The sequence below is a fragment of the Accipiter gentilis genome, chromosome 33 (genome assembly GCF_929443795.1).
Source record: "Accipiter gentilis chromosome 33, bAccGen1.1, whole genome shotgun sequence".
NCBI lineage: Eukaryota > Metazoa > Chordata > Aves > Accipitriformes > Accipitridae > Astur > Astur gentilis.
This window is the reverse complement of record NC_064912.1, coordinates 11,831,111-11,852,471: the sequence shown is the minus strand read 5'-3', so window position 1 is coordinate 11,852,471 and position 21,361 is coordinate 11,831,111. Positions and strand designations below refer to the sequence as shown.

The 21,361-nt window shown below is 41.5% G+C and overlaps 3 protein-coding genes across 12 annotated transcripts in view; 2 read left to right on the top strand and 1 right to left on the bottom strand.

Moving 5' to 3' along the window:
- DNAH3 (dynein axonemal heavy chain 3) overlaps positions 1 to 1,441 on the top strand; it is a 65,857-nt gene extending 64,416 nt beyond the window's left edge. The window contains exons 61-62 of the mRNA XM_049791259.1: positions 741 to 878; positions 1,059 to 1,441. Coding sequence (XP_049647216.1) covers positions 741 to 878; positions 1,059 to 1,412 — 492 coding nt within the window. The 3' untranslated portion in view covers positions 1,413 to 1,441. The remainder of the gene's footprint in view (positions 1 to 740; positions 879 to 1,058) is intronic.
- LYRM1 (LYR motif containing 1) overlaps positions 1 to 19,334 on the bottom strand; it is a 28,766-nt gene extending 9,432 nt beyond the window's left edge. For 2 of the 8 annotated variants that reach the window (XR_007504532.1, XR_007504536.1), the window contains exons 1-4: positions 19,188 to 19,334; positions 11,713 to 11,871; positions 10,589 to 10,681; positions 8,955 to 9,129 (exon numbers count right to left, since the gene is read on the bottom strand). Coding sequence is in view for 1 of the 8 variants with exons in the window: in XM_049791256.1 (XP_049647213.1) it covers positions 9,013 to 9,129; positions 10,589 to 10,681; positions 11,713 to 11,871 (369 nt within the window). In the remaining 7 variants the exon portion in view is untranslated. Of the gene's footprint in view, positions 1 to 1,154; positions 1,264 to 3,534; positions 3,597 to 4,558; positions 4,741 to 6,124; positions 9,130 to 10,588; positions 10,682 to 11,712; positions 11,872 to 13,853; positions 13,963 to 19,187 lie in introns of those variants that run through there. The other 6 variants (XR_007504533.1, XR_007504534.1, XR_007504535.1 and 3 more) reach the window with 6 other exon arrangements.
- Positions 19,335 to 19,340: 6 nt separating this feature from the next.
- Positions 19,341 to 21,361, top strand: part of DCUN1D3 (defective in cullin neddylation 1 domain containing 3) — a 28,544-nt gene continuing 26,523 nt past the window's right edge. For 2 of the 3 annotated variants that reach the window (XR_007504529.1, XM_049791252.1), the window contains exon 1: positions 19,341 to 19,449. The gene's annotated coding sequence lies outside the window, so the exon portion shown is untranslated. Of the gene's footprint in view, positions 19,450 to 20,079; positions 20,254 to 21,361 lie in introns of those variants that run through there. The other variant, XM_049791254.1, reaches the window with a different exon arrangement.

The following is a 21,361-nucleotide window of genomic DNA, read 5'->3' as shown; positions in this document are numbered from 1 at the left end:
ACTGAGATGTAGTGGGACTCCATACAAGTCAGGGAAGGAGAAAGCTAGAAAAAGCATCTGAAAGATTTGTATAAGCAGCAGAGTTTCCCATTTGCTGAATCAGAGTACCATATGGGCTTCTTTTGACTCCACGTTGCTTAGAGTAGTGTGGGGACATTCTGCGCTTGCCTTGTTTTTCTCCTGTCTTTGTGATATCCAACAAAAATAGTGGCCCAAGATCTTGTCTGCGATCTTTGTACTGGAATTATTTCCTCTACTAGGATCTGATGTGTTGGCTGTAGCGAGTGCCCTCACAGTGATCAGTGAAGATACTATGTAAGAAAATTTGGCCTTTTTTCATGTGTTTACAAGACTGTAAAAGATGGTAGATTGATAAAAGTGTCCAAATTCAATCATTTTTCTTTTTTTTTTTTTTTTTTTTTTTTTTTTTTTCTGGCTAGTATCTAGACTTAACAAAATATGCTACTGCTACTCCCTGAAATTTCTTTCTCAGTAGCACTGACTTCTGGTTGTTTCAGAATGAGTGATTACTTTTGTTGTCATCATAAATAACTGACTTCTGTGATTTGTTGTCTCTGAAAAATATAGACCTAATGGTTGTATCCAGTGGGTCCCATCAAGGTTTAGATCTCATTGTGCTGTTTGACTGTATCTGAAAAGACATCCCTTTTCTGGTGAATTGGCACAGCGAAGCCACAAATGTATTTATTCTTATGTTTGTTTTTTCTTTCCATATTCAGGATTGGGTCATCAACGGGCCACCCACAGTCTTTTGGCTCTCAGGATTCTTCTTCACTCAGTCTTTTTTGACTGGTGTTTTACAAAACTATGCCAGAAAATACACCATCCCAATTGATCATATTGGATTTGAATTTGAGGTAAGACAATGCAGAGGAATTTTGTTTTTCTTGAACAGCTTGAAACATGTTCTGGGGCAGCAAGGAGTAGTTTTCAAATGAAAAGAAATTTTATTTAAAGGAGCAATTTCAGACTATCACTTGTAGGATTTAATATACTCCAGATAAAAATAAAATCAAGCAATGGTTTACTCATTCTAGGTGATGAAACAGGAGCACACAATGGACAAAATGCCAGAAGATGGGGCTTATGTGAGAGGCCTTTTTTTGGAAGGTGCGCGATGGGATAGAGAATCCTTGGTAATTGGAGAATCACTTCCAAAAATCCTTTATGATTCTTTGCCCATAATTTGGCTGAAACCTGGAGAAAGTTCCACATTTCTTCATATGAACATCTATTCATGCCCTGTATACAAGACAAGTGCAAGAAGAGGTGTCTTATCCACTACTGGCCACTCAACCAACTATGTTCTCTCAATTGAACTCCCTTCAGACAAGCCCCAGAAACACTGGATAAATCGAGGTGTGGCAGCACTATGCCAGTTAGACGACTGACAGTATGCAAGTAAAACACTTGCATTTTATTATTAAAAGATATATTTTACTCCCCAATGGCTGCGATTTTTTATTTTTTTTATTTTTTTTTTTATATTGGGATTTCCTGCTGACTTCAAAGCAGCTCCCAAATTCCTTTGGTTTTTAGCCGTTATCAACCACTGAGCAAGAGTGAGTGAAAATAGAACACTATAAACAGAAACTTATTTCAAAGGCCTGGGCTTTATCTTGCAGTAGATCAGAATGAACAGAACTCCCATCAAACTGTGTGCCACCCACATCATTACAAATCTTGTGAAATCCTAATATTACCACCTAGCTGCTATCATACAGCTTTTTTTTCTTTTTAATGAAATTGGGCCTAAAGAGTTTTGCTGCCGATTTTAATGGGAATCTAATCCACAAGTCTTGCAAATAAGACTCTGTGGATTTGCCTACCACTTCTGTGTCCCAGGAGTATGTATGGCAAAAAGGGAGGAGATGAGAATAGAGTGTAGTCAACATGTAAAACCAATCCTCAGCTAGAATAAACTGCCAGAGCTGTATTATAAAACTATAGTAACTGACACTCCTTGAAGACGTGCCTCAGAATTTCTGTGGAAAACTTCTGGACAGCACATGCATTGGGAGCCTGTCATTTCGCAGAGCAGTATGCTTGTCTCATATTTTTTTAAACTTTTTTTTTTATTTCAGTATTATTTACCTACATATCCCAGATGCCTGATAAATGGACCTGTTTCCTTTCTCCCATAGTCTCATTTTACTTCCTCGTCTTGCCCTCTTGCATGTTGGACTAATAACCACGTGAAATTTTGTACTTGTTTAAGCCCTTTCATCAGAGAAGCCCAAAGTAGCTTGCAAACATTAATTAAAAATAAAATAGCCTGAACATCTTCAAAGAGCTGTGCAGTCATTAACTAATCCCCACAGCATGCGAAGAAGGTACTAAAGATGCATCATTAGACTTGTGTACACAGTACAAGAGAAGCTCAAAGATCAAGGCAAACATTTAAAAAAAAACCCCACTGCATAAACATCCACTAATTTGGGGTCTTGTATTATTTTTTTGTTGTTGCCCAAATTGCAGCATTTTAATCATTTGCTCGAGGCCTCACAAAGTCAGAGATGCAGCTATAATTCAGCAGTTCCCAGTTTCCTGCTACAATCATTAAGTGTTGCTGCTACAACTCATTAAAACATGGTTCTTGTCACAGGAATTTCTGTTGTGCTGTGCTTAGCAGTTATAGGTGAAAACAGTGTTCATTATTGTTTTATTAACCACTGGTTTGTTTTATACAGATATTCATAAAATAGTAACTTTTAAGAATGGTAACATACAGGTAAGCAAGAAGTGTTACAGGTATGTTGTAGAGTGCTGCTCTGCACAAAGATATACATAGGTAACTAGTACAGTATCTTCATGTACTATATGTACCATATTTGATGCCTCATTAACAGTACAGTACGCAGGCATTTGGTGCATCATTATTGTTACCTGGTGACTAGGGCAAAGATGTCAGGGCTGGACACTTAATGGATATTTGTTTTAATAAAGACAACAGAGATGTGCAGGTGTTTCAACTTACTAATAGGAAGAAACTACTCTTAACAATTTAGACTGATATTTGCCACCTATAGCAAAAATAAAACTTATTTATGAATGCTACAGCAGTTATCCAAATTGACAACAATTTTTGAGACAAGAATCATGTTTCAGAAGATCTATAAATAAACTAAGATTAATTAAAATTGATCCTTTAAAAAAATTGTCTTTTCTTAGGCTTCATAAGAGTAACACAGATACTTTGTACTTATCATATAATTAAAATTAACTGAAATTTACTACATATGTAAAAAAACATTGTGGTAGTTACCATATTTTTTAATGGCTGCATCTAATTGTTGTTATCACATCAACAATTCAGATCACTAATAGGTTACTGTGGCATCAGAGATAAACCAGTCACAAGCCTCCTCTTACAGGTGCTTTGCACGCAGGCCAAAGAGGTTGGACCTGGCTGTTAGATCCTTCCCTATGGACTGATCAATTCAGTCACTGCTCTCAAAAGGATCTTTCTATTTAGATTTGAGCTTATGCATGCAAGTGACTGGTAACAGCTTACCTGTTGCTGCTGAGGCACTGCTGAAAGGGAAGCTGGGGCAACAATAATCATTCTTAAAACACTAAAATGAAGAGAAGTTGAAATTTGAGGATTAAGTTTCTCCATCCTTCTTCAGATAATGCTAGTCTTACAAACATAGTCCTCTAAATTAAGCCATTTTAAATTAAAAGCCAGGTTCACTAGGATATGTTAGCTAAATTACATTTATGGAGATAAATTACTTTTAAACTGTTGGAAAATACTGTGGGATAACTTGCCATGTTCATTTCTTGTTAACGCCTTTTTGTGAACAAACACTAATGGATAGTTTATTAAATGACACAGTTGTGGTTCTTGTGAATATATAGTGGCTTTTCTACTACATTGTCTGCAATGTCCTTGTTACTGTGTTGACTTTCTAAATGCTTCTTCTGTGTTAATGTTTAGATTTGAGATGAAGGCATTTCTTAGAATGTAATTAAAGAAGTATTTCAAGCTTTTGTAGATGCGACCAAAATATATAGGTAAGAGAGAAGTCTATAAAAGAGAGTTCATGCATCTGTTGCCTCTTCACCTGGGATCAGGCATGGCTGAGTTGCTTTAGTTGATGATTACTGAAGTACATGATTTCCTGGGCTGCCCTTACTATTAGAGAAAAAGTAATGGAATCTACTGTTGAAGGATGTCTGTCTTAGAGATATTTTTCTGTGGTTCTTTGAAATGAGCTTCCCAACCTTATTTCCTGAGCATTGTCTAGACCTTCCTGAAGAATGATAAGCTGGCTAAACATTACAATTCACAACCTTTCTTGGCTGAGATGCATGGGGGGGAGGCAACTCAGCTGTTAGTTGGACATCATAAAAATGTGAAAAATATTTGGACAAATGAAGTACCTTGTAATAGTAGTAGAATTCTTGGCTTTACAGGTTTAGTATTTCCATTTCTTAATTAGAAGCTCTCATTAAACAAACCACAAAAACCCTGTGATTACTACAAATAATTCACAACCTTGCTAATAACTCAAAGAAGATGGAAAAAATGCAGTATACAGATTACAGAGCATGAGATTTTCTTTCTTAGAAATAGCAGAGAGTGATTTTCAGCTAGGGATGCTGTAAGACAGGGTGAGTACATTTTCTCAGGAGATGGAAACCTTTCTCTTATCTGCACAAAAATCCATTTCAGAAACAGGAAGTACTATCTCTGTTGATTTTAACACTCTTGGGCTGTTAAAGGGAAAATTATACAATGAAAAAGACAACACAAAGCCCCCAAATTCTTGTACTTATGAGTTCCTATAAGCAAGAATGTTTTGCCTAGTAGGATTAGAAAAATTAGTGAAAGGTGCAGGTGTCTCCTGTAATTAGCATTCTTGAAAATGAATTTATAGGTATGATCAAATAAGTGACCTTTTTGTGTGCGGATAAAGATGGATGTTACTGATACACTTTCTGATGGATACATAGTGGGGCCCCAAGAGAGTGAGGTCCAGGTTGCCTTATTTTCTCCAGATCTAAAAGGTATTACAAGAACAAACTTGTATTAGTAGGAAGATAGATCAGATAACCTAATCCGTCTTAACCTGTTTCAGTTCTGTGATACTTCCTTTGGAATAGATTGGGTCACTGCTGCAACTTAATGAGCACTTCCTCACCCCTAGACAACACTGAGGGGGTGCATTCAGTAAGCAGGTGCTGAGACTCTCTTCTTAATTGATTGTGTGCTTGCTAATCTTAGTGTTAAATTTGGTTTCATAAGCGCATGGCTTCATAAATTACAACCTTACTAATGATGAAGTTAAGGACAGAATTTCCAGAGAGGAGGTGTTATTTAGATACTCGGTGCCAGATATTGTGTCAACAAATTACTACTGCATTGCCTACTGGTTAGCTTGCAGGAGAGTTCATGCAACTGACTCAGGATTTTTGTTTCTAAAGAATATAAAGTTGTCATCTTTTTATTCTAAATTATTCTAAAGCATCTCCTTACTAGTGTGATAAATTCAAAAGAGATACTATTTACCGGAAGGGGAGTAAGAGAAAGTTAAGGAAGTACAAGGACAGAGTGTACACTGGTTGAATCCAGTGCATTACAAACTCTGGAGAACTCGGAGGCATTTGAGGACAACATCTTTTTGCAAGTAAAATTAATGTGTAGGAATGACATGTTGCACCATCACTGGGATACTTCTTGACAGACGTTATACGGTCCTTGGAATTTAATACAATGAGTAGCAGTTGAGATGTCTGCCTACCCGCTGGACTGAGTTGCTGATGAAATTTTTTTAATGAAACTCTCTCAAAATGGTAGTTTGCCAGTTTGACTTTCAAAACCAAAGGACTCCATTTAAGGCAGAATGTCTTTTCCATAGAGTTTAACTTAAGCTGTGAAAGAAGGGTTTTGCTCTCCAGACTTGACAAAAGAGCTAATCTAATCCTTCCTTTAGCTGAACAGCCTAAGGTTTTAATAAATTTCAGTCTTTGCCTTCTGGTGCTGGAAAGTAATGAGAATCGGGCACTAGTTAATAATTTCTCAAACACTTATTTTGAAAAATTAATGGGCTATCTAGCATTTTAAAGCATCTCAAATAATGTGATGCTGTTACTGCAGTTCAAATTACTGGCTTTTCAGTTAAGCAAGTGGATACTCATTTGAGTTACTTAAGGCTACTTGAGCCTTTTTAAAATTGCTTATTTATATTTCCCTTCAGAAATAAACTCAAACTCATATTGTTATTTCAATTTGGTGTAAATCATCTGTAATTTTAGGGATGTTCTTTTGAAATAATCTACATCTTACAATATGTACTCAGGAAAGAGTTGTGACTATAATACAGACAGTAAATTTAGACCGCTCATTTACATACCTGTTTATTCACCTGATGAGTAACAGTATCAGTACCTTCAATAGCCACATCAATTTTAACAAATAAAAAGATTCAAATGATAGTTTAATGACAAAGCTTCCATTCAAAACCCTTGTCTCTGCACATTTTGGTTTGGCTCAAAGTTGACACATGTCTACACTGGCGTATGAGAATGAGGATAGGAAAAGACTGTATTTGGACTTCTTTCAACAAAGGATTAAGCAGTGTGCATAATCATGTTATTTTTTATTGTCTTTACTCCATCCCCCTTTTCCTAGGCTAAAGGAGTTTTGTTTTGTGTCTTCCTGGCAGCAGTAAATTTGCAAAGCTCTCACTGACAGGCAGAACAATGGCATTTTACATGTTACTTCCCACACGAGGCATTCCCAGGAAATAATTATATGGGAATAGATACCTTTGTGGACTGGAGCCATAAAGGGTAGTGAGAAATTGGGCTAGCCAGTACCTGTCATGCTGACTTGCTCTTCTCATTGTTTCCTTGTACTTTCTCATCTGCTTGTATTTTTTTCACTCTTGCAAGTACATTCTTGGGGGAGGAACTGTCATTCTGTTCTGCACATGACTGGTTTTAGCTTATTTTTAAGGTAGACAAGAATATTTATTTGCCCTTGTCTATTAGGGCTTGGAGAGTTTAGGAGTTGGAGAGCTCAGAAAATGAGATTTCATTGGTTTTGCCCGCTTTAATAGGAAATAATACACACTGCATTTTTCAAATTTGCTTTTTTGCCACCATTAACTTCTGGCTGGAATAGGTTGCTGCTTACATACACCCTCTGTCCTTAAAGCAGCTGTGGGCTGTGCTTACGTAGTCTCCTAGTACAGTGTGGCTCTTGTCCACAGCTTGGTCTCATTGGTACTTCTAGTCTGAAGGACAGAAGGTTCCCCTAACTTTCCTGAAGAGAATTTGTAAACAGCCTGGTAAAGCCAGACGACTGAAAAGGAGCCAAAACGATTGGTGGCCAGTGAGGGGGAAATTAATTTTGTTTCACTTCCATTCATGAGGCACCGGCAAAACAGAAATACCCCTTGAAATTAAAAGACTGAGGAGATAGTGGTAGATACTTTCTTTTAATAAAGTTAGGGGTCTGTCCGTATGTCCTGGTTTCAGCTGGGATAGAGTTAATTTTCTTTCTAGTGGCTGGTATAGCATTATGTTTTGGATTTAGTATAAGAATAATGCTGATAACACACTTGATGTTTTCAGTTGTTGCCAAGTAGTGTTTAGACTAAGTCAAGGATTTTTCATCTTCTCATGCCCAGCCAGCAAGAAGGCTGGAGGGGCACAAGAAGTTGGGAGGGGACACAGCCAGGACAGCTGACCCAAACTGGCCAAAGGGGTATTCCATACCATGTGATGTCATGCCCAGTATATAAACTGGGGGGAGTTGGCCTGGGGTGGTGGATCGCTGCTCAGGAACTAACTGGGCATCAGTCGGCAAGTGGTGAGCAACTGCAGTGTGCATCACTTGTTTTGTATATTCCAATTCTTTTATTATTATTATTGTAATTTTATTATTGTTGTTATTATCCTTATTATTGTCTTCCTTTCTGTTCTATTAAACTGTTCTTATCTCAACCCATGGGTTTTACTTTTTTCCCCCTGATTCTCTCCCCCATCCCACTGCGGGGAGGGAAAGTGATTGAGTGACTGCAAGGTGCTTAGCTGCTGGCTAGGGTTAAACCACGACACCGTAATATAAGAGTTAAAACCTAACACTGAAATAAATAATTGTTGAGAGAGGCAGTGTGCTGATTATGTTGAAAAGCTAACCGTGTAAAAATGCCCAGTGAAGACAATCAAAGCATCTTAAGCTTGCTCCCATAGTGATACCCTGAAGGGAGAGCTTTCAGTTAGTCCATACATGGAAACCTGAGGAACCCAGCACTGGAATGTTTTACTCTGAGTTGTGTAACGGCATTCCAAACTTTGCATTTCACATCCACACCCTCTCCAAAGGAAGGGGGGAAAAAAAAGCTGACATAGAGGCTCTAGGCCACTCCTCTGCAGTTTGCAAAAAGGAAAAAGGAGTGGTGGCATTTCTGCTGTCTCTGTGCTACTGTCTGTTTAGAAACAATACTTCACCATTAAGGATAGTATGAAACTGGAACGTTTCTCCAGGGACAACAGGCAGAGCAGGGACAAGAGAGGAAGAAGTGCAGCTGCATGATGGAGTCACTATGCATGCGGAAGCTTTGGAGGCACTGCGTCTGCTTGATTCTCCTGGACTTCCCTGATTTTTGCTGACCCTTACACAAGGCACTGCCTTGAACCACAATTGGGCATATATAACCCTCAAACCACCAGAGAACCCTGCTATAGATTAATGGAGTTTGAAAACCTGCTGTAATTTGTCCTGATGTCAAAGTGATCTTCGTATCATACCTCACTCTTTGAAAAGCGTTACTTTTATTGGTGAGTCAGTGGTTGAAATGTAATAAATACTAGACCAACCTTATGCATCATATGCAATGCATCAGTTAGCTTTTTGGTCTCAGGAAATATGTGAGCAAGTGACCAAAACAACTTCATTCACAGTTGTGCACACAAATCACCTGGATTGCAGTCCACAGCTTAAATGATGTGATTACATATCACAGCGTAAATCATGGGTTATGAAACTTCATCATGGGATTTCAGGTATATTGGCTTAGAAATCTTCCTTAACTTTTCCTGGTGTCGCAATGTACGGCCTTGTTTATGGGCAAGACCCATAGGAGGCAGATGGATCTGGAAAAGAAAATCCCACCAGTTAGGTGCAAATTGAGAAGCTACAAGAAAAACAAGGCATATATACAGACTAGGTTTCACTGAGTTTTAAATAATTTCTTCACACTTTGGAGAGGGCAACTGCACCGTCTCAAACCAGGTTATCAGATTTCTAAGAGGAGCGTTCTCTGAGGAGTCATTAGTGGTGTAACTTTCAGGCCCTAAATGTTGTGTTTATTAAAATCCTATATAATTTAAGCTTTAGTAACCTTATTTTGTAGCGTGATATCAGACTGTAATGATAAAATACTTTTTGAAACAGGACCGCTGACAATGTTCCAGAACACCAAGACCTCGAAAACCCTAAAAATTCCTGAGTAGATGTCTTAAAGCACTGTGTGCTTTATTCATACCTACCTAACAAATCACAAAATACTCCCAAACTGTTTGTATTGAACGACTGCCTTCTTATTGTCATGATTATATATACCATATTAAAATGCACAATCAATTTCATTGACTCCACAAGCAGGAGGAGCAATAGGTGACAGGCTCGTCCTTTGATTGACAAAGTCTTTATATTTCATAAGACTGTTGGTGGGAGTCATGCAGCTATATCCCCCCTAAGTGATTGAAAAATGTAGGTGTTAGCAGTCAGATGTTATTGTTGCTGAGGCTGTCATCCTATAAGATAGCTGTTTAGGTGCAAATAGTAGTAAAAGCACTGACTAAAGCAGCAATAGAGATTTCTAGAATCTGAAAAACAACGATCATCCAGTTTGTCTGAGAGAGTTGATCTAAGACTGATCCTTTGGGATTTTGAAGCCACAGGAGAGCATACATTTTAAGCCCATTTCTAGAAGCGTTGTTTGCCAGATGTGCATTGTTATTCTGTATACTGGAGAAAAAGAAGCAGCTGTATGTGAAAGAGATGCTAACAGTGACCATATTCTAGGCAAGCATCGGATGAAGATACAATTTCATTTTGACCATGACTGCCTTGATAAGGAAACTACAGATGTGAATATATAAACTAATCAACAGGACTAGAGAGGAAGTCTCTGTGGGAGGCAGCATAAAGTACTATCAACAGAAGTGTCTGGGCGGTGAGGGAACTGTATTGAATGGTGCAACAGAAGACACTGCTGCAACTTCCAGCAATTCAGTAATCTTGGTCATGTTTTTCTCTAGGAACAGGGGAAAAGAAGCAGCAACATAGGCAGGTGTATTATAAGACCTGATTTATGACTGGGAGAACAGTTACCAGTAATTTAAGCTATGAAAATTAGTGTATCTATGGCAGATGGAATTAAGTATTTTTATTCTCTTGTTCTCTTATTATGTGGAAAGATTAACAGATTTGATTCCGTTACCATCTTTTTCTACATTCATTGGTCAGACAAGAGTGCCTGAACATTCATAGGCCTTGGGAGTTTAGCTCATGCAACTCCACTTAGGCTTTGACGAGATTTATACTCACAGGTCGCGGGTACGGGATGTTATAGTGAAGTCCAATTTCTATTCTTGCCTCACATTCTTCTATATACTGCTTAATCAACTTTGGATCTGTTACCTAAGATCATACAAACAAATGTTTTCTACAAGTACAGCAATTAGCAATTGGAAGCTCAAGTGTAAATGATGCACAGGCACATGACGTTCTTTAGCTTTTTTTGGCAATCCCAAAGATCAAATGATTGTATTTTTCACATCCATAAAAGGTAACGTTAGTATTTGCCTTGACTCAACAGTTCTGGGCTTGACAGCACTGGATATTAAGGCCCAGAGGGTGTCATGACTGAGGCTATAGGAGATTTTTACCCAAACATGGTATTTTCTCTGTAAAAAAGACAATACACGTGTAAACTACTAATAAATCCATGAAAAAAATCACTCACCCATTTGTCACTCTGCAAGGTAGCTAGAGGAGAAAGGGAGGAGACTCCTTGGTCTACATTCTGTTATCATCCTATCCAGAAAATCCTTTTGAAGTCAGAAGTGTAGTGTAAATTGTGATTTAAATTCATTTCTTGATTTTGCATTACTTCATTTTAGTCCCAGACCAAAATGGGATATAAGTATTGTGATCTTGAATTACAAGAAGGACCTTCGATTACCAAGGAGTCTGTATCACCCCTTTCAAATGGGGTTTGAAATTTCTTTCTTAGGAAAAAAATTAAAGTGCTTCTTTTAAAAGAAGTGCCAGTAATTGCTGCTTTGAAAAGAAAAAAAGAAGCATAAGAAGCTGCTGAGCTCTGTTTGCCATTGCATGGGTAATGATACACTTAGCTAGCTTTCTAAAAGATCAAAAGCTGCTTCAATTACTTAGGCAGTATCTTTGGAATTCAGTTATTTCTTGGCATTTTTTTAGTGAAAGCTCTAGATCTTTTAGACTTCTACAGTAGTTAATGAACAGCTGAAATGGTTTGAGTTTTCTTATTACTGTTTCAGGGGTGAAATTTAAACTATAACCCAAATACACTAGCATTTAAGGTGAATGGAATTTTGGGAAATCAACTCTTATATCGTAGCATCCCATCACTGAGGCAGTACAAAGAGAGAGAGGAGAATCATTCAGAAATTCAAAACTGTAAGGACACTCACATTTTTGTTTTTTCGGAATAGTGTTTTGGCTTCATTTTTAATGTACTCTTTCTCTTTAATAGTTTCTTCCATCTGTCCTGATGCCGATTGCCATTTTTTGGCTATTTTGAATATCTTGCGGTAAAGGCCAAGCACTTCTTGTCGAGTAATTGGTGTCATCTAAAAAAGCAACACAAAACCCCAAACATATGTATGAACATTTGAGTTGCTAAAAGGTCAGCAAGCAGTACGCTTTTTCACACAATTGAATTAGTTTAAAAATATTTCCATCATCTAAAGATACGCTGAGCTATATGAAAAAAACTGAAATAGCTGTAAACAATAATTAGCTGTTGAAAGCTGCAGACCCAGTCCAGCAAAGTATTTAAACTGATACTTAAATCTGTCTCCATTCAAACAGCTTGAGCTCTTGCTCGAAGTTAAACACTTGCTTTAGTGCTTTGCTGAATCACAAGCCTGGTACAAGAATGCTCGGGTTGTGTTTCACGGCTATTTTGCAACAGAAATTGGGCAAGTCACCAAAACTCATAGCTTCCCCCTTCCTGTGAAACTGTGGTATCAATGCTGACCCTATCTTTGCAAAGCATCTTGAAATCTGTGAATAAAATACATGATAAAACAGCATGATATTGCTGAAAACCAGTATAGGTTTCAGAGGCTGAGACGCTTATCTGTGATACCACTATAGTATGTAGTAGTAATGATTCAGCTGGAGTTTGATGTGATGAAAAGGTGATGAAAGCTGTTTTATCTAAGCACTGCAGGAGAGGCAGACTAACTGTGGATTTAGGAAAGTCCTGAATGTCTTGATTTTCAGAGAGCTGTGTACCTGCTGAGCCCACTGAATCAGCCTCCAGGTGCGACAAGAATCTTTGTCAGAATTCAAGAATGAAATCCTATTCTTATTCTATGTAAATGAGTATTTTATCATGTAAGTGGTGACACTATTTCATGCTAGACCACAAATATCCCTGAGACAAATCCACTGCAGGAATAACAACACTTCTGACATGGATTAGATTTGCAGAAGCAAAGTCTTCGGCTTTAGGGACACCGCAACTGTTGAAGGTACCTTCCTGTCCAAAAGGAAGATGCAGCAGCACTGCGAAGTAAGTATATGGACGTAATGAGGAACAAGTGTCAGGGACGGGACATTATCTGACTCTCAGGATCCATTTGCCAACCTGGAGCTCTAGTTACTGCGGCTGAATCTACCCTGAAATCAGACCTGTGCGCTGGGAATAGCTCCTCCGGAGGACAGTTTGGAGCAGGGTAATTCAGACAGCCTGAACTGCCCTCGGGTGGGAGCACTCTCCTGCCCGGTGGTAGAGGAAAAGCTGCTCCCTAATGCATGCACCCAAACTACTGTGGAAAGTTTGGCAATGTGGCTATCATTCATCTCCTTGCAGTCTGTGGCAATTCCTCTTATTGCGGAGAGCAGAAGAGGGTTTTGAACCAAAGCCTTCTCGGGCCATACAGTTCTCAGGTGGCTGCCGCCAACACAGCAGCTGACCTTTGCTAACATTTCAGTACGGTTCTGCTGTGGCTTCAGTCACACCATCTTTTCCTCACCAAAGTCAGAATTACAGATGCTAACCTGAAGACAGGATTTGGCCCGTAGTTCTTTTTGCTAAAAAATCCCAAACTCCTAAGCCCTAGCCTTTTTTGCCTTAACTGTTGCTGTGATCTAAAGACTTTTTGTTGTTTCATGAACTGTCAGGGATCTTAAGAAGTACAGATGTAAAACTTTTTCTCTGATTCTTAAGAGAGAACATTTTAATTTTGCTATTTGTATTTTAAAATGTTTAACCAATCATATATTTTTCCCCAAATATAAAAATGGTTCTTCCCACCCAGCAGATATTTCTAGTAAATGTTTATGGTATTTCTGGGAAACAAATATCCACAATAAAATAGCTAGGTAGTCCCAGCTCGTCAAACACTTTGGAATAATTGCTTCACTTTATTCACTCTACAGCTCCATTTCAGGCAATAAAATGCGTTGTACATGAAGCTACGCATGTACGTGTATCTCAAAAATCATTGCTTCCCTCTGTCAAGTACATATTTTGCACAGAAAATAAACAGTCCAATTACAAGGGCTGACCTAGCACAAGCTGAGTCCCAAATCATGTTCTCACCTCTAGCCCCTCCTGGCCTCTCCCCTCTGCTTTTATTGGAAGGTGTCACCTCCGGTGGAGCTGGTAATGCTCTTTGTTCCCTGCTGACAGCTAATAAAAGGTACTGCACTAGAAGTGCTTAGGTACTTCAGCTTCAGCTTAGGTTTTCATGTAATCCATAAAGAAAATGAGAGGAATAATGTCAGGGGAAAAAGTCTTTAAAACACAAGTTTAAATTCTGATTTATGCATCAGACAATTTCCAGGACCACAACTTGGGACAGTGCATGCCCTTTGCTCAGAGCTGTAATCGTACCTGTTGCTTTGGGATTTTAACATACTGCGAATCTGTTTATAAAGATTTTGTTTAAAAGTTTAGAACGAACAATTTTTTTTCCCCCACTAGTTGTTTCCGCTCCCCCACCTAGAACTTATTTTTTCTTTCTTTAATTTCTCGGTGTTGGAACCGTGTAGCCCCTCGTCTAGGCACGGGCTGCACTTTTGCATTATTGCTCTCCTTCCCACATATGCTAGATGATGTAAAAGATATTAAGCAGCTTTTCAAATATACTCAGCAACCAGCTGCTCCTGTGGCTCATTTAGTCAACAATTTCTAGTGTTGCAGACCTGCTCATAAAGTATTTCTGCAAAGATACATAAATGAAGGGGTGAGGAGCCCTTCACAGACAGGGGAACGCCATCTATCACAGGGAAGGATGAGAGCAAATAGGACAAAATTCAAAGCCTGGGTCAGATTCTGATCCGAGTGGGAGTGTAAATAGGGAATAATTCCACCGTGAGCAAAATTACTTCCAACTTAAAATGTTGTAAATGAGATTGGAGTTTTTTTCTTTGGTATAAACAGAGCCCACACCTACAGAAATGTAAGTGACGGTACAAGTCATTTATCAGGTGTAATTTCATCAAGTGACACTACTTGTATTAGTTTTGTGGGTGTGCAAAATGATTCTGAGTGGGACAGAAAGGAAGATAAGGGAGGCTTTCATGTCCTTGTAATTACTCATCTTGCAACTTACATCTTTGGCATTTAAATCATAATTATATTTCACATCTCTGGAATGCTAAGTGGATGTTACACCACTTTCCCACTAACACTCATCTTGTGGTAGTCACACCCATTGTTTAACTTCTACCACCCTTCATTTCATTGCAGAATGCAGCCCACAGAGGTTAACCACAGGCGTTTTTGTCAAAAAGTACAGGGCTATTGTATTAGCTGGGCAAATTTCAGGTGTTTACTGCAACAAAACAAACCGGGAGAGGTCAAAGGTAGGTCTGTACGCACAAACATATCAATGGCAAAAGTGGTAGGTTGCAGGCTGGTTTTGAGCTGATTGTTAGAATTAAGCCTTTGGAGGGAAGCCAAGCGTTGCCTTCCAAATAAGCATTTGCTGGATGCTGTGGCAGGGTTCTGACAATGCAGGGTTATATCATTCTTTTGATCTACATGCAAACCCCTGTTATCAACATGCAGATCAAGCACATGAAATATCCTATTGTATCCAAACTTGCAAAGGAGGCTTGAGCAGTTAATGAGTTACTGCATGATGAAGACGCAAACTTTTTTCATTGTTAATTAAAACAAATAATCATTTAGACTATAAAATGTAATAACAAGTTTTTCTTTCAGAAACAAATACACATTCCTTTGGATTTTTAGATGGTTCACCCAAAAGTTCAATTAATCTGAATAATCAGTGAAACACCATTTGTCTTTTGCTACTTGCAGGTTTGTTTAGAAATTAAAAGTTTACATAAAAATAAGGAAAGGAATATCAACTGCACAGTAAAGCAACCCCGATACTGCACTGTCAAAGCAAAGTTAGGACAGAAAGCGAGCTGCATGGAGACTGACTACTTATATATGAACAGCTAAATTACAGCTGCTTCCCAGTGAGGGATGCTTGGCTAAGAATGCGTGTCCAGCACTCTCCTCCTTTGCTCAAGTTGTAAGTCTATTTTATTTCATCCTTTCTTTTCAAGTGAAGCATTAGCTACTCACTTTAAACATAAAATCTGCCAGCAGTGAGTACACAGAGGATCTTAGGAAACAAAGGGTGAAAGTAATAGCCCATGGGGAAAAAAAGGATATTTTAAAACAATAGATCTCTTCTTTTACATCCCAGCTAACTAGGGCACGCATTAGTAACGCACGCTTAATGCTGATGCTGAAACCGTATTTGCTCAGGGGAGGAGACGGTGGGGAACAGAACTCATCGTGAAATAATTTGGAAAAGTGGCTCTGAACTTCTCAGATGTAAAATGTTTTATTTAGGAGCAACACAACTTCTGTTTGACAGCTGGTTTGCTACTGGCGAGGAGTCCTAAAGACGCAATGACAAACTGCTGGGCTGATTGCCTTCTGAATCAAGCTATGATCACATTTCTGTTATGGAAATAAATGACATAACTCAAAAGCATAGTGTATCAACATTATAGTATGGAACATCATCAGCTACAGCCTGTATGACAATCTGTATCTCATAATTTCAAACGCACTCTTTGGCTAATGTTTATTTAAAGAGATGCAAAAAACTGTGCATATCTGGCGCTTTTTTTCTTTTTTTTTTTTTAAGAGCTAAATTATATCACTTAGCTAAAGAGTGACCTGCAGTCTCTCTCCTGCTGCTAATGCAACAGATAATCAATCATTCCTTTCACAGCTATCCACAGCAACTAGAGGTCAGTAATCCATACTCATCTTCTGTGCAAGTCTGCCAAAATGAGTCTGTGGTTCTTAAGGCAGCAATGAATTTGGTCTATCACTTCCCTGATGGACAACAACTGAAACGACGAGTTCCTGTGGCACAGGGAGAAGAGAAGAGGCCACAGATTCCTGTGATAGCTGGGCACGTCATATGCCTTCCAGTGATATTAAATTTCAAAATCCAGTTTCCACAAATGTAATTTTATCTTCTTTTACTCAAATCAATGACTTAGTGGCCTGTGACAGCTAGTACTCTGCAAACACCGACCACATGTGGCTGCAGTATGTACTAGCAAAGTGAAAACTTCATTTGATTTTCATTCTTGATTGAACATTCATACTTTGTTTTTTTAAGATTCAGCCAAAACCAAATCACAGCAAAGCTTCAATCACAGCTACAATATTCCATCTCCACATGGTGAAAAACAAACTAAAATGAAAGATCATATTCTTCCATGATGGTGTTACATCCTCATTTCTACCAGTGATGCAAGCCCGTAAATTTCAATACATTTCCATCAAGGATTAATTTGACGCCAAGTATTTCTAACTGTTTCCATCTACAAGGTGCAATCATAAATTATGCAGATTTGGTGAAAAAGAACCAAGTTACTGAATCAAGTTATTCAGTAATGATATCTGAAAGGAAGGTGACTTTCACATGGTTTTAGATTTTTGTCATGCCGGTAGATTTCTGCTGGCAAATTGAAGCGATCTGAAACCCTGACCTGAAACGCCGATCGACACTTTGGAACCAGCCTAAGTCTTTGTACTTAGACTGTTCATCAGCTGGGATGAGAGCTCTGCCATTCTATTCATGCCTCAGATTTCTGGCTGAACTTGGATCTCTTTTAAGCTTTCTCTTACATATGGAGCAGTCTTTTGATCATAAAAAGGAAACTGCATGCAAAGAGAATGTAATTAAATAGTAAAAGCAAGGACTTGGGTTTATCACTGGTTTTCCTATGTAATTTCAAATAAGTGAAATTGCTGAAAATGAGGATTCTGCAACATTCTCTTCATTCGAATAAATGGAAGTGGAAACAACTAGAACCTTTTGATCACAGAGTTTTCATTTTGTTAGTCTGAGGTGGTCGAGGCATTATCTGGTTTTAGTAGGACATATAGACTCTTGCTCTGGGAGTGCCTCTTGTGCTGTGGTAGTCTCAGGAAGAACAGAAATGCTGACTTAGACTGTGGAGAGGAGGAGGGAAAACAAAAAAAACATGGCTTTAAATATTTCTTAGCTTTCTCCTGAAAAGCATGCAGTTTCCAGGTAAACTCTAATGCAAACATGAACTTGTCCCTGGTCTTGTGCAGCCCTGTCACTCATGCTTTCATACATTTAGAACCGTTTTCTCCTCCTTTGTGTTTAGTTCTCTATTAGTTACAAGCATAGGAAGAGGTTTAATGCAGTGCAACAAATTTAGCAGAGAAAATGAAGTCTCAGCTATCCTTGGATGGCCTTACTTATATAATATAGAAGCATACAGAAATATAACAACATGGACACAAAACCCCATACGGATTTATGCACCTTATTCATACCTTGGCTTGGAGCCAAATGCAACTGAATGCATGAATAGAAGTATTTCCCAGCATTGGAAGTGCTCCCAAACCGGAGATCAGGTATAAATATTAATGCTAGCAGAGAAACAATCCTCCCTTGCCCTTTTCTTACTTCATTCTGTGGGTCATTAATATAACTCATTTCATAAACCCTCTGCTGCAGTTTCCAAACGCTTCAGTCCCAGGACATTAATAGATTTTTAGTCACTATTTGAGAACTACAGCAGGGCATATATCGAAAAAAGATTTGTTTTTTGGAAATCAAGTGTGTGAATCCCATTCGAATTCGGGAGTTTTGCCAACAAAGCCTCCCACAGTTATTTGCACTAGACTCTCCTGAATGGTGTATGGATCAGCCTTTGGGACCTCCTGCCTCACAGACGGCACAAGGGCAGCGGAACACAGCGCCGGGGAAGTGCCGCGCTATCTGCCCCCGAGTCTTCTCCCGGTTTCCGTGGGGAGAGGACCCTCAGACCTGGCGGTGACGGGATGGGAGGACGTCTCCCTGACATGAGCTCCAGGTCAGCACCAACTGCAGGCCCAGGCGAGAGGTTCGGGACTCATTACGCACACGACCTTCTCCACACCACCTCCGCAGCCGTTCCTGCGGCCGCTGGCGTCGTCGGGCGGCACAGGGACTGGCTGGGCACCAAGGCCACCACGTGCCTCGCTCTGGGGCTCAGGCCTACCCCGGCGAAGGCCACGGCCACGCAGCACCGGGCAGGCAGTGGCACTGCGGGGGAAAGCAGGTTGGCCGTGGCACTTGACACTCCTCCGCATCCTCTGCGCCGCGCAGGGCTGGTGCCGGTGGTAAGATGGCGCCGGCCGCCCCCTCCCTCGCCCCGCCGCTGCCCGGAGCCGCCCGGCCGCCGGGGGGCGCTGCAGGCGCGGGCGCCCTTCCGCCCCCTGCCGGCCGGGGCGGCACTGCCCCCGCGGCCGGGCGGAACCAACCCGTGAAGCGGAGGGGGTCGCCATCCCCCTTCCCCCCCCCAGCCTCCATCCTCTCCCCTCCGCCTCCCCCGCGCCTCCGCTTGCCCGCCCCCCGCCGCCTCGCTTTACCTTCGGAAAGAAGCGCGCCGAGGCCCCGCTCCCCCGCCTTCGCGCGGCGGTCCCGCCCCGCTAGGCCCCGTCCCCCCGCTCCGGTGGGCGAGGGAGGCGGCGACCCGTCGCCCTCCCTTGCCCTCACCGTGCGTGCGGCGTCGGGCACGCCGCCTTGCGTCACGTTACGTCACGACGCGGCGCCGCCGCCGCCAGCTGACTGACTGCTCACCCCCGGAAGTGATGCAGGGAGGGGGAGGCAGTCTCGCAGGGAGCCGCGGAGGTGAGTGAATTGGACCATGTCTCTTCCCGTCCGCGCCGGGCTGCGGGCGCCGCGGGCGGGGGGGGGGGGGGGGGGAACGGACGGACGGACGGGCGGACGGCGGCGGGAGCGGGAGCGGCGCGGGGCTCGGCCCGGCCCGGCCGGCAGCCTCGGCGGTGGCGGGGGGCCGCCGCTCTGCCCCTCAGCCCCGCCAGGGCCGGTTGGGCGCCGGGGGGCCCCGCGCCGCCGCCGCTGCCCCCTCACGGCCGGCCCCTTCCCCCCCCCCCCCCCCCCCCGCCCCCCTGCGGCCCGGAGCCGCAGCCCGCCCGGCCTCCCGCGGCTGTCGACACCCCCCCCCCTCCCGGGGCTGGCAGCCGCCGGTACCGGCGTGCCTGGCCCGGAGCCGGAGCCGCCCCCGGTGCCGCGGCGCGGGGCGGTCCCGTCCGGGACCCTTCCCCGGGTGGTGTTCGGTCGGTCTCGCCCCGTGCAGGCCGGTGAGGCGGCTCGGCGGGCGGGCAGGGAGCCCCCCCGGCACTAGCTGGTGTGTCCCAGGTAGCGGTGCTGGGTGGCTGCCGGGGGGGGGGGGGGGGTCCCCTTATTTTTCTATTTTGGTGGCGTGCCCTCCGCGGGGTCCTCAGCCGTTTCTTGACAAACCACCTCTCTGCGTGCGGCACCGCATCCCCGCCAGGGCTGGGGAGATTCAGCTGCTTTGTTCAAACGCTCCTCGGGCCCAGCCTTTACACGTGTAACGCTAGAAGGTGTATATTCGTGGTGTTTTCAGGAAAAAAGGCAGAGAGAAAAGATGTGGAGCGATTTATTTCCCAGGTAGCTCGCGTAATCTGAACGTACCACCTCTGCACAGCCACTTTTCTTGTCTGAGCTTTCAGTCCCTCTCCTGAGTATGTTTACCCTCCCGTGAAAGCTGCAATCTGTGTTAATCACTTTACGCTTTCGGGCTATGGTGGTACTTAGAAGCCACTCAAAACAACTTAAATCGTAACTTGCATAATCAGTGTTTCAAGCAAATATTGCTTGAAAGAATATGCCTTTCCTATTAGTGCTGTGGCTGCTGGAAAGAATCATTGATCATCTTTTAAATAGTGAACACTGCTGATACGCTGTCCTTCAAAATGTTACATTGATAACTGAACAGTCTGATGCCAAGTATCGGAATACAGCATTGATCCACAGCTGGTAACTTAAATGACAATGTCTGCCGCATAATTTAAAGGGGTAATAGGTTAAGTGCTCTGAAAAAAAGGAGGTATATCTGTACAAACAAAAAGCACAGAACTGCCTTACCTTTAGAGGCAGGCCTCACTGGCAGTTGCAGTTGTGCTGCATGGTCTGGCTTTTTTGGGGGACAACAGCTGATCAAAAGACATCTCTTCTAAACACGTTCTTATTATCTGTTTAAGAGCCTCTTTGTTAAACAGTTGTTATGTAACTACAGTATTAGTGTTTTATTTGGGCTAGCAATGCAAAGAGAGACTGTCTTGAGTACTGGTGTTTCTCGAGCGCATCTGAACACTGCTGCATGTTTCCCTGGTAAAAGATAATCTTCAGAAGAGGAAATGTAGTCCCATGGTTAAGGTTGCATGTGAAAGTAAACAGATCTGACTTCATGTTCTTGTCAGTTCCGTAATTTGTCTTTAAAATCTTCCCCACACAGGTGTGTGTTAGCCGTCTGTGGAAAACCTTCATGGCCTTTACAGGAAAGGCAGCAGGCAGTCTAAAGCAAAGATTTTCTGCACATCAGCAGAAAAAGGAGAGCTTGTGATCTGTGTTGAATTAGTTCAGATTTGCAAAGTACAAACTGGCTTTACAAACTTGCTGCAAATATCAGCTCTTCTAATGATTTCTGAAATTCTGATTATTTACTAATAGCAAGTTATATGCAGGCATGAATGATTATAATCCTTTAAAAAAATTT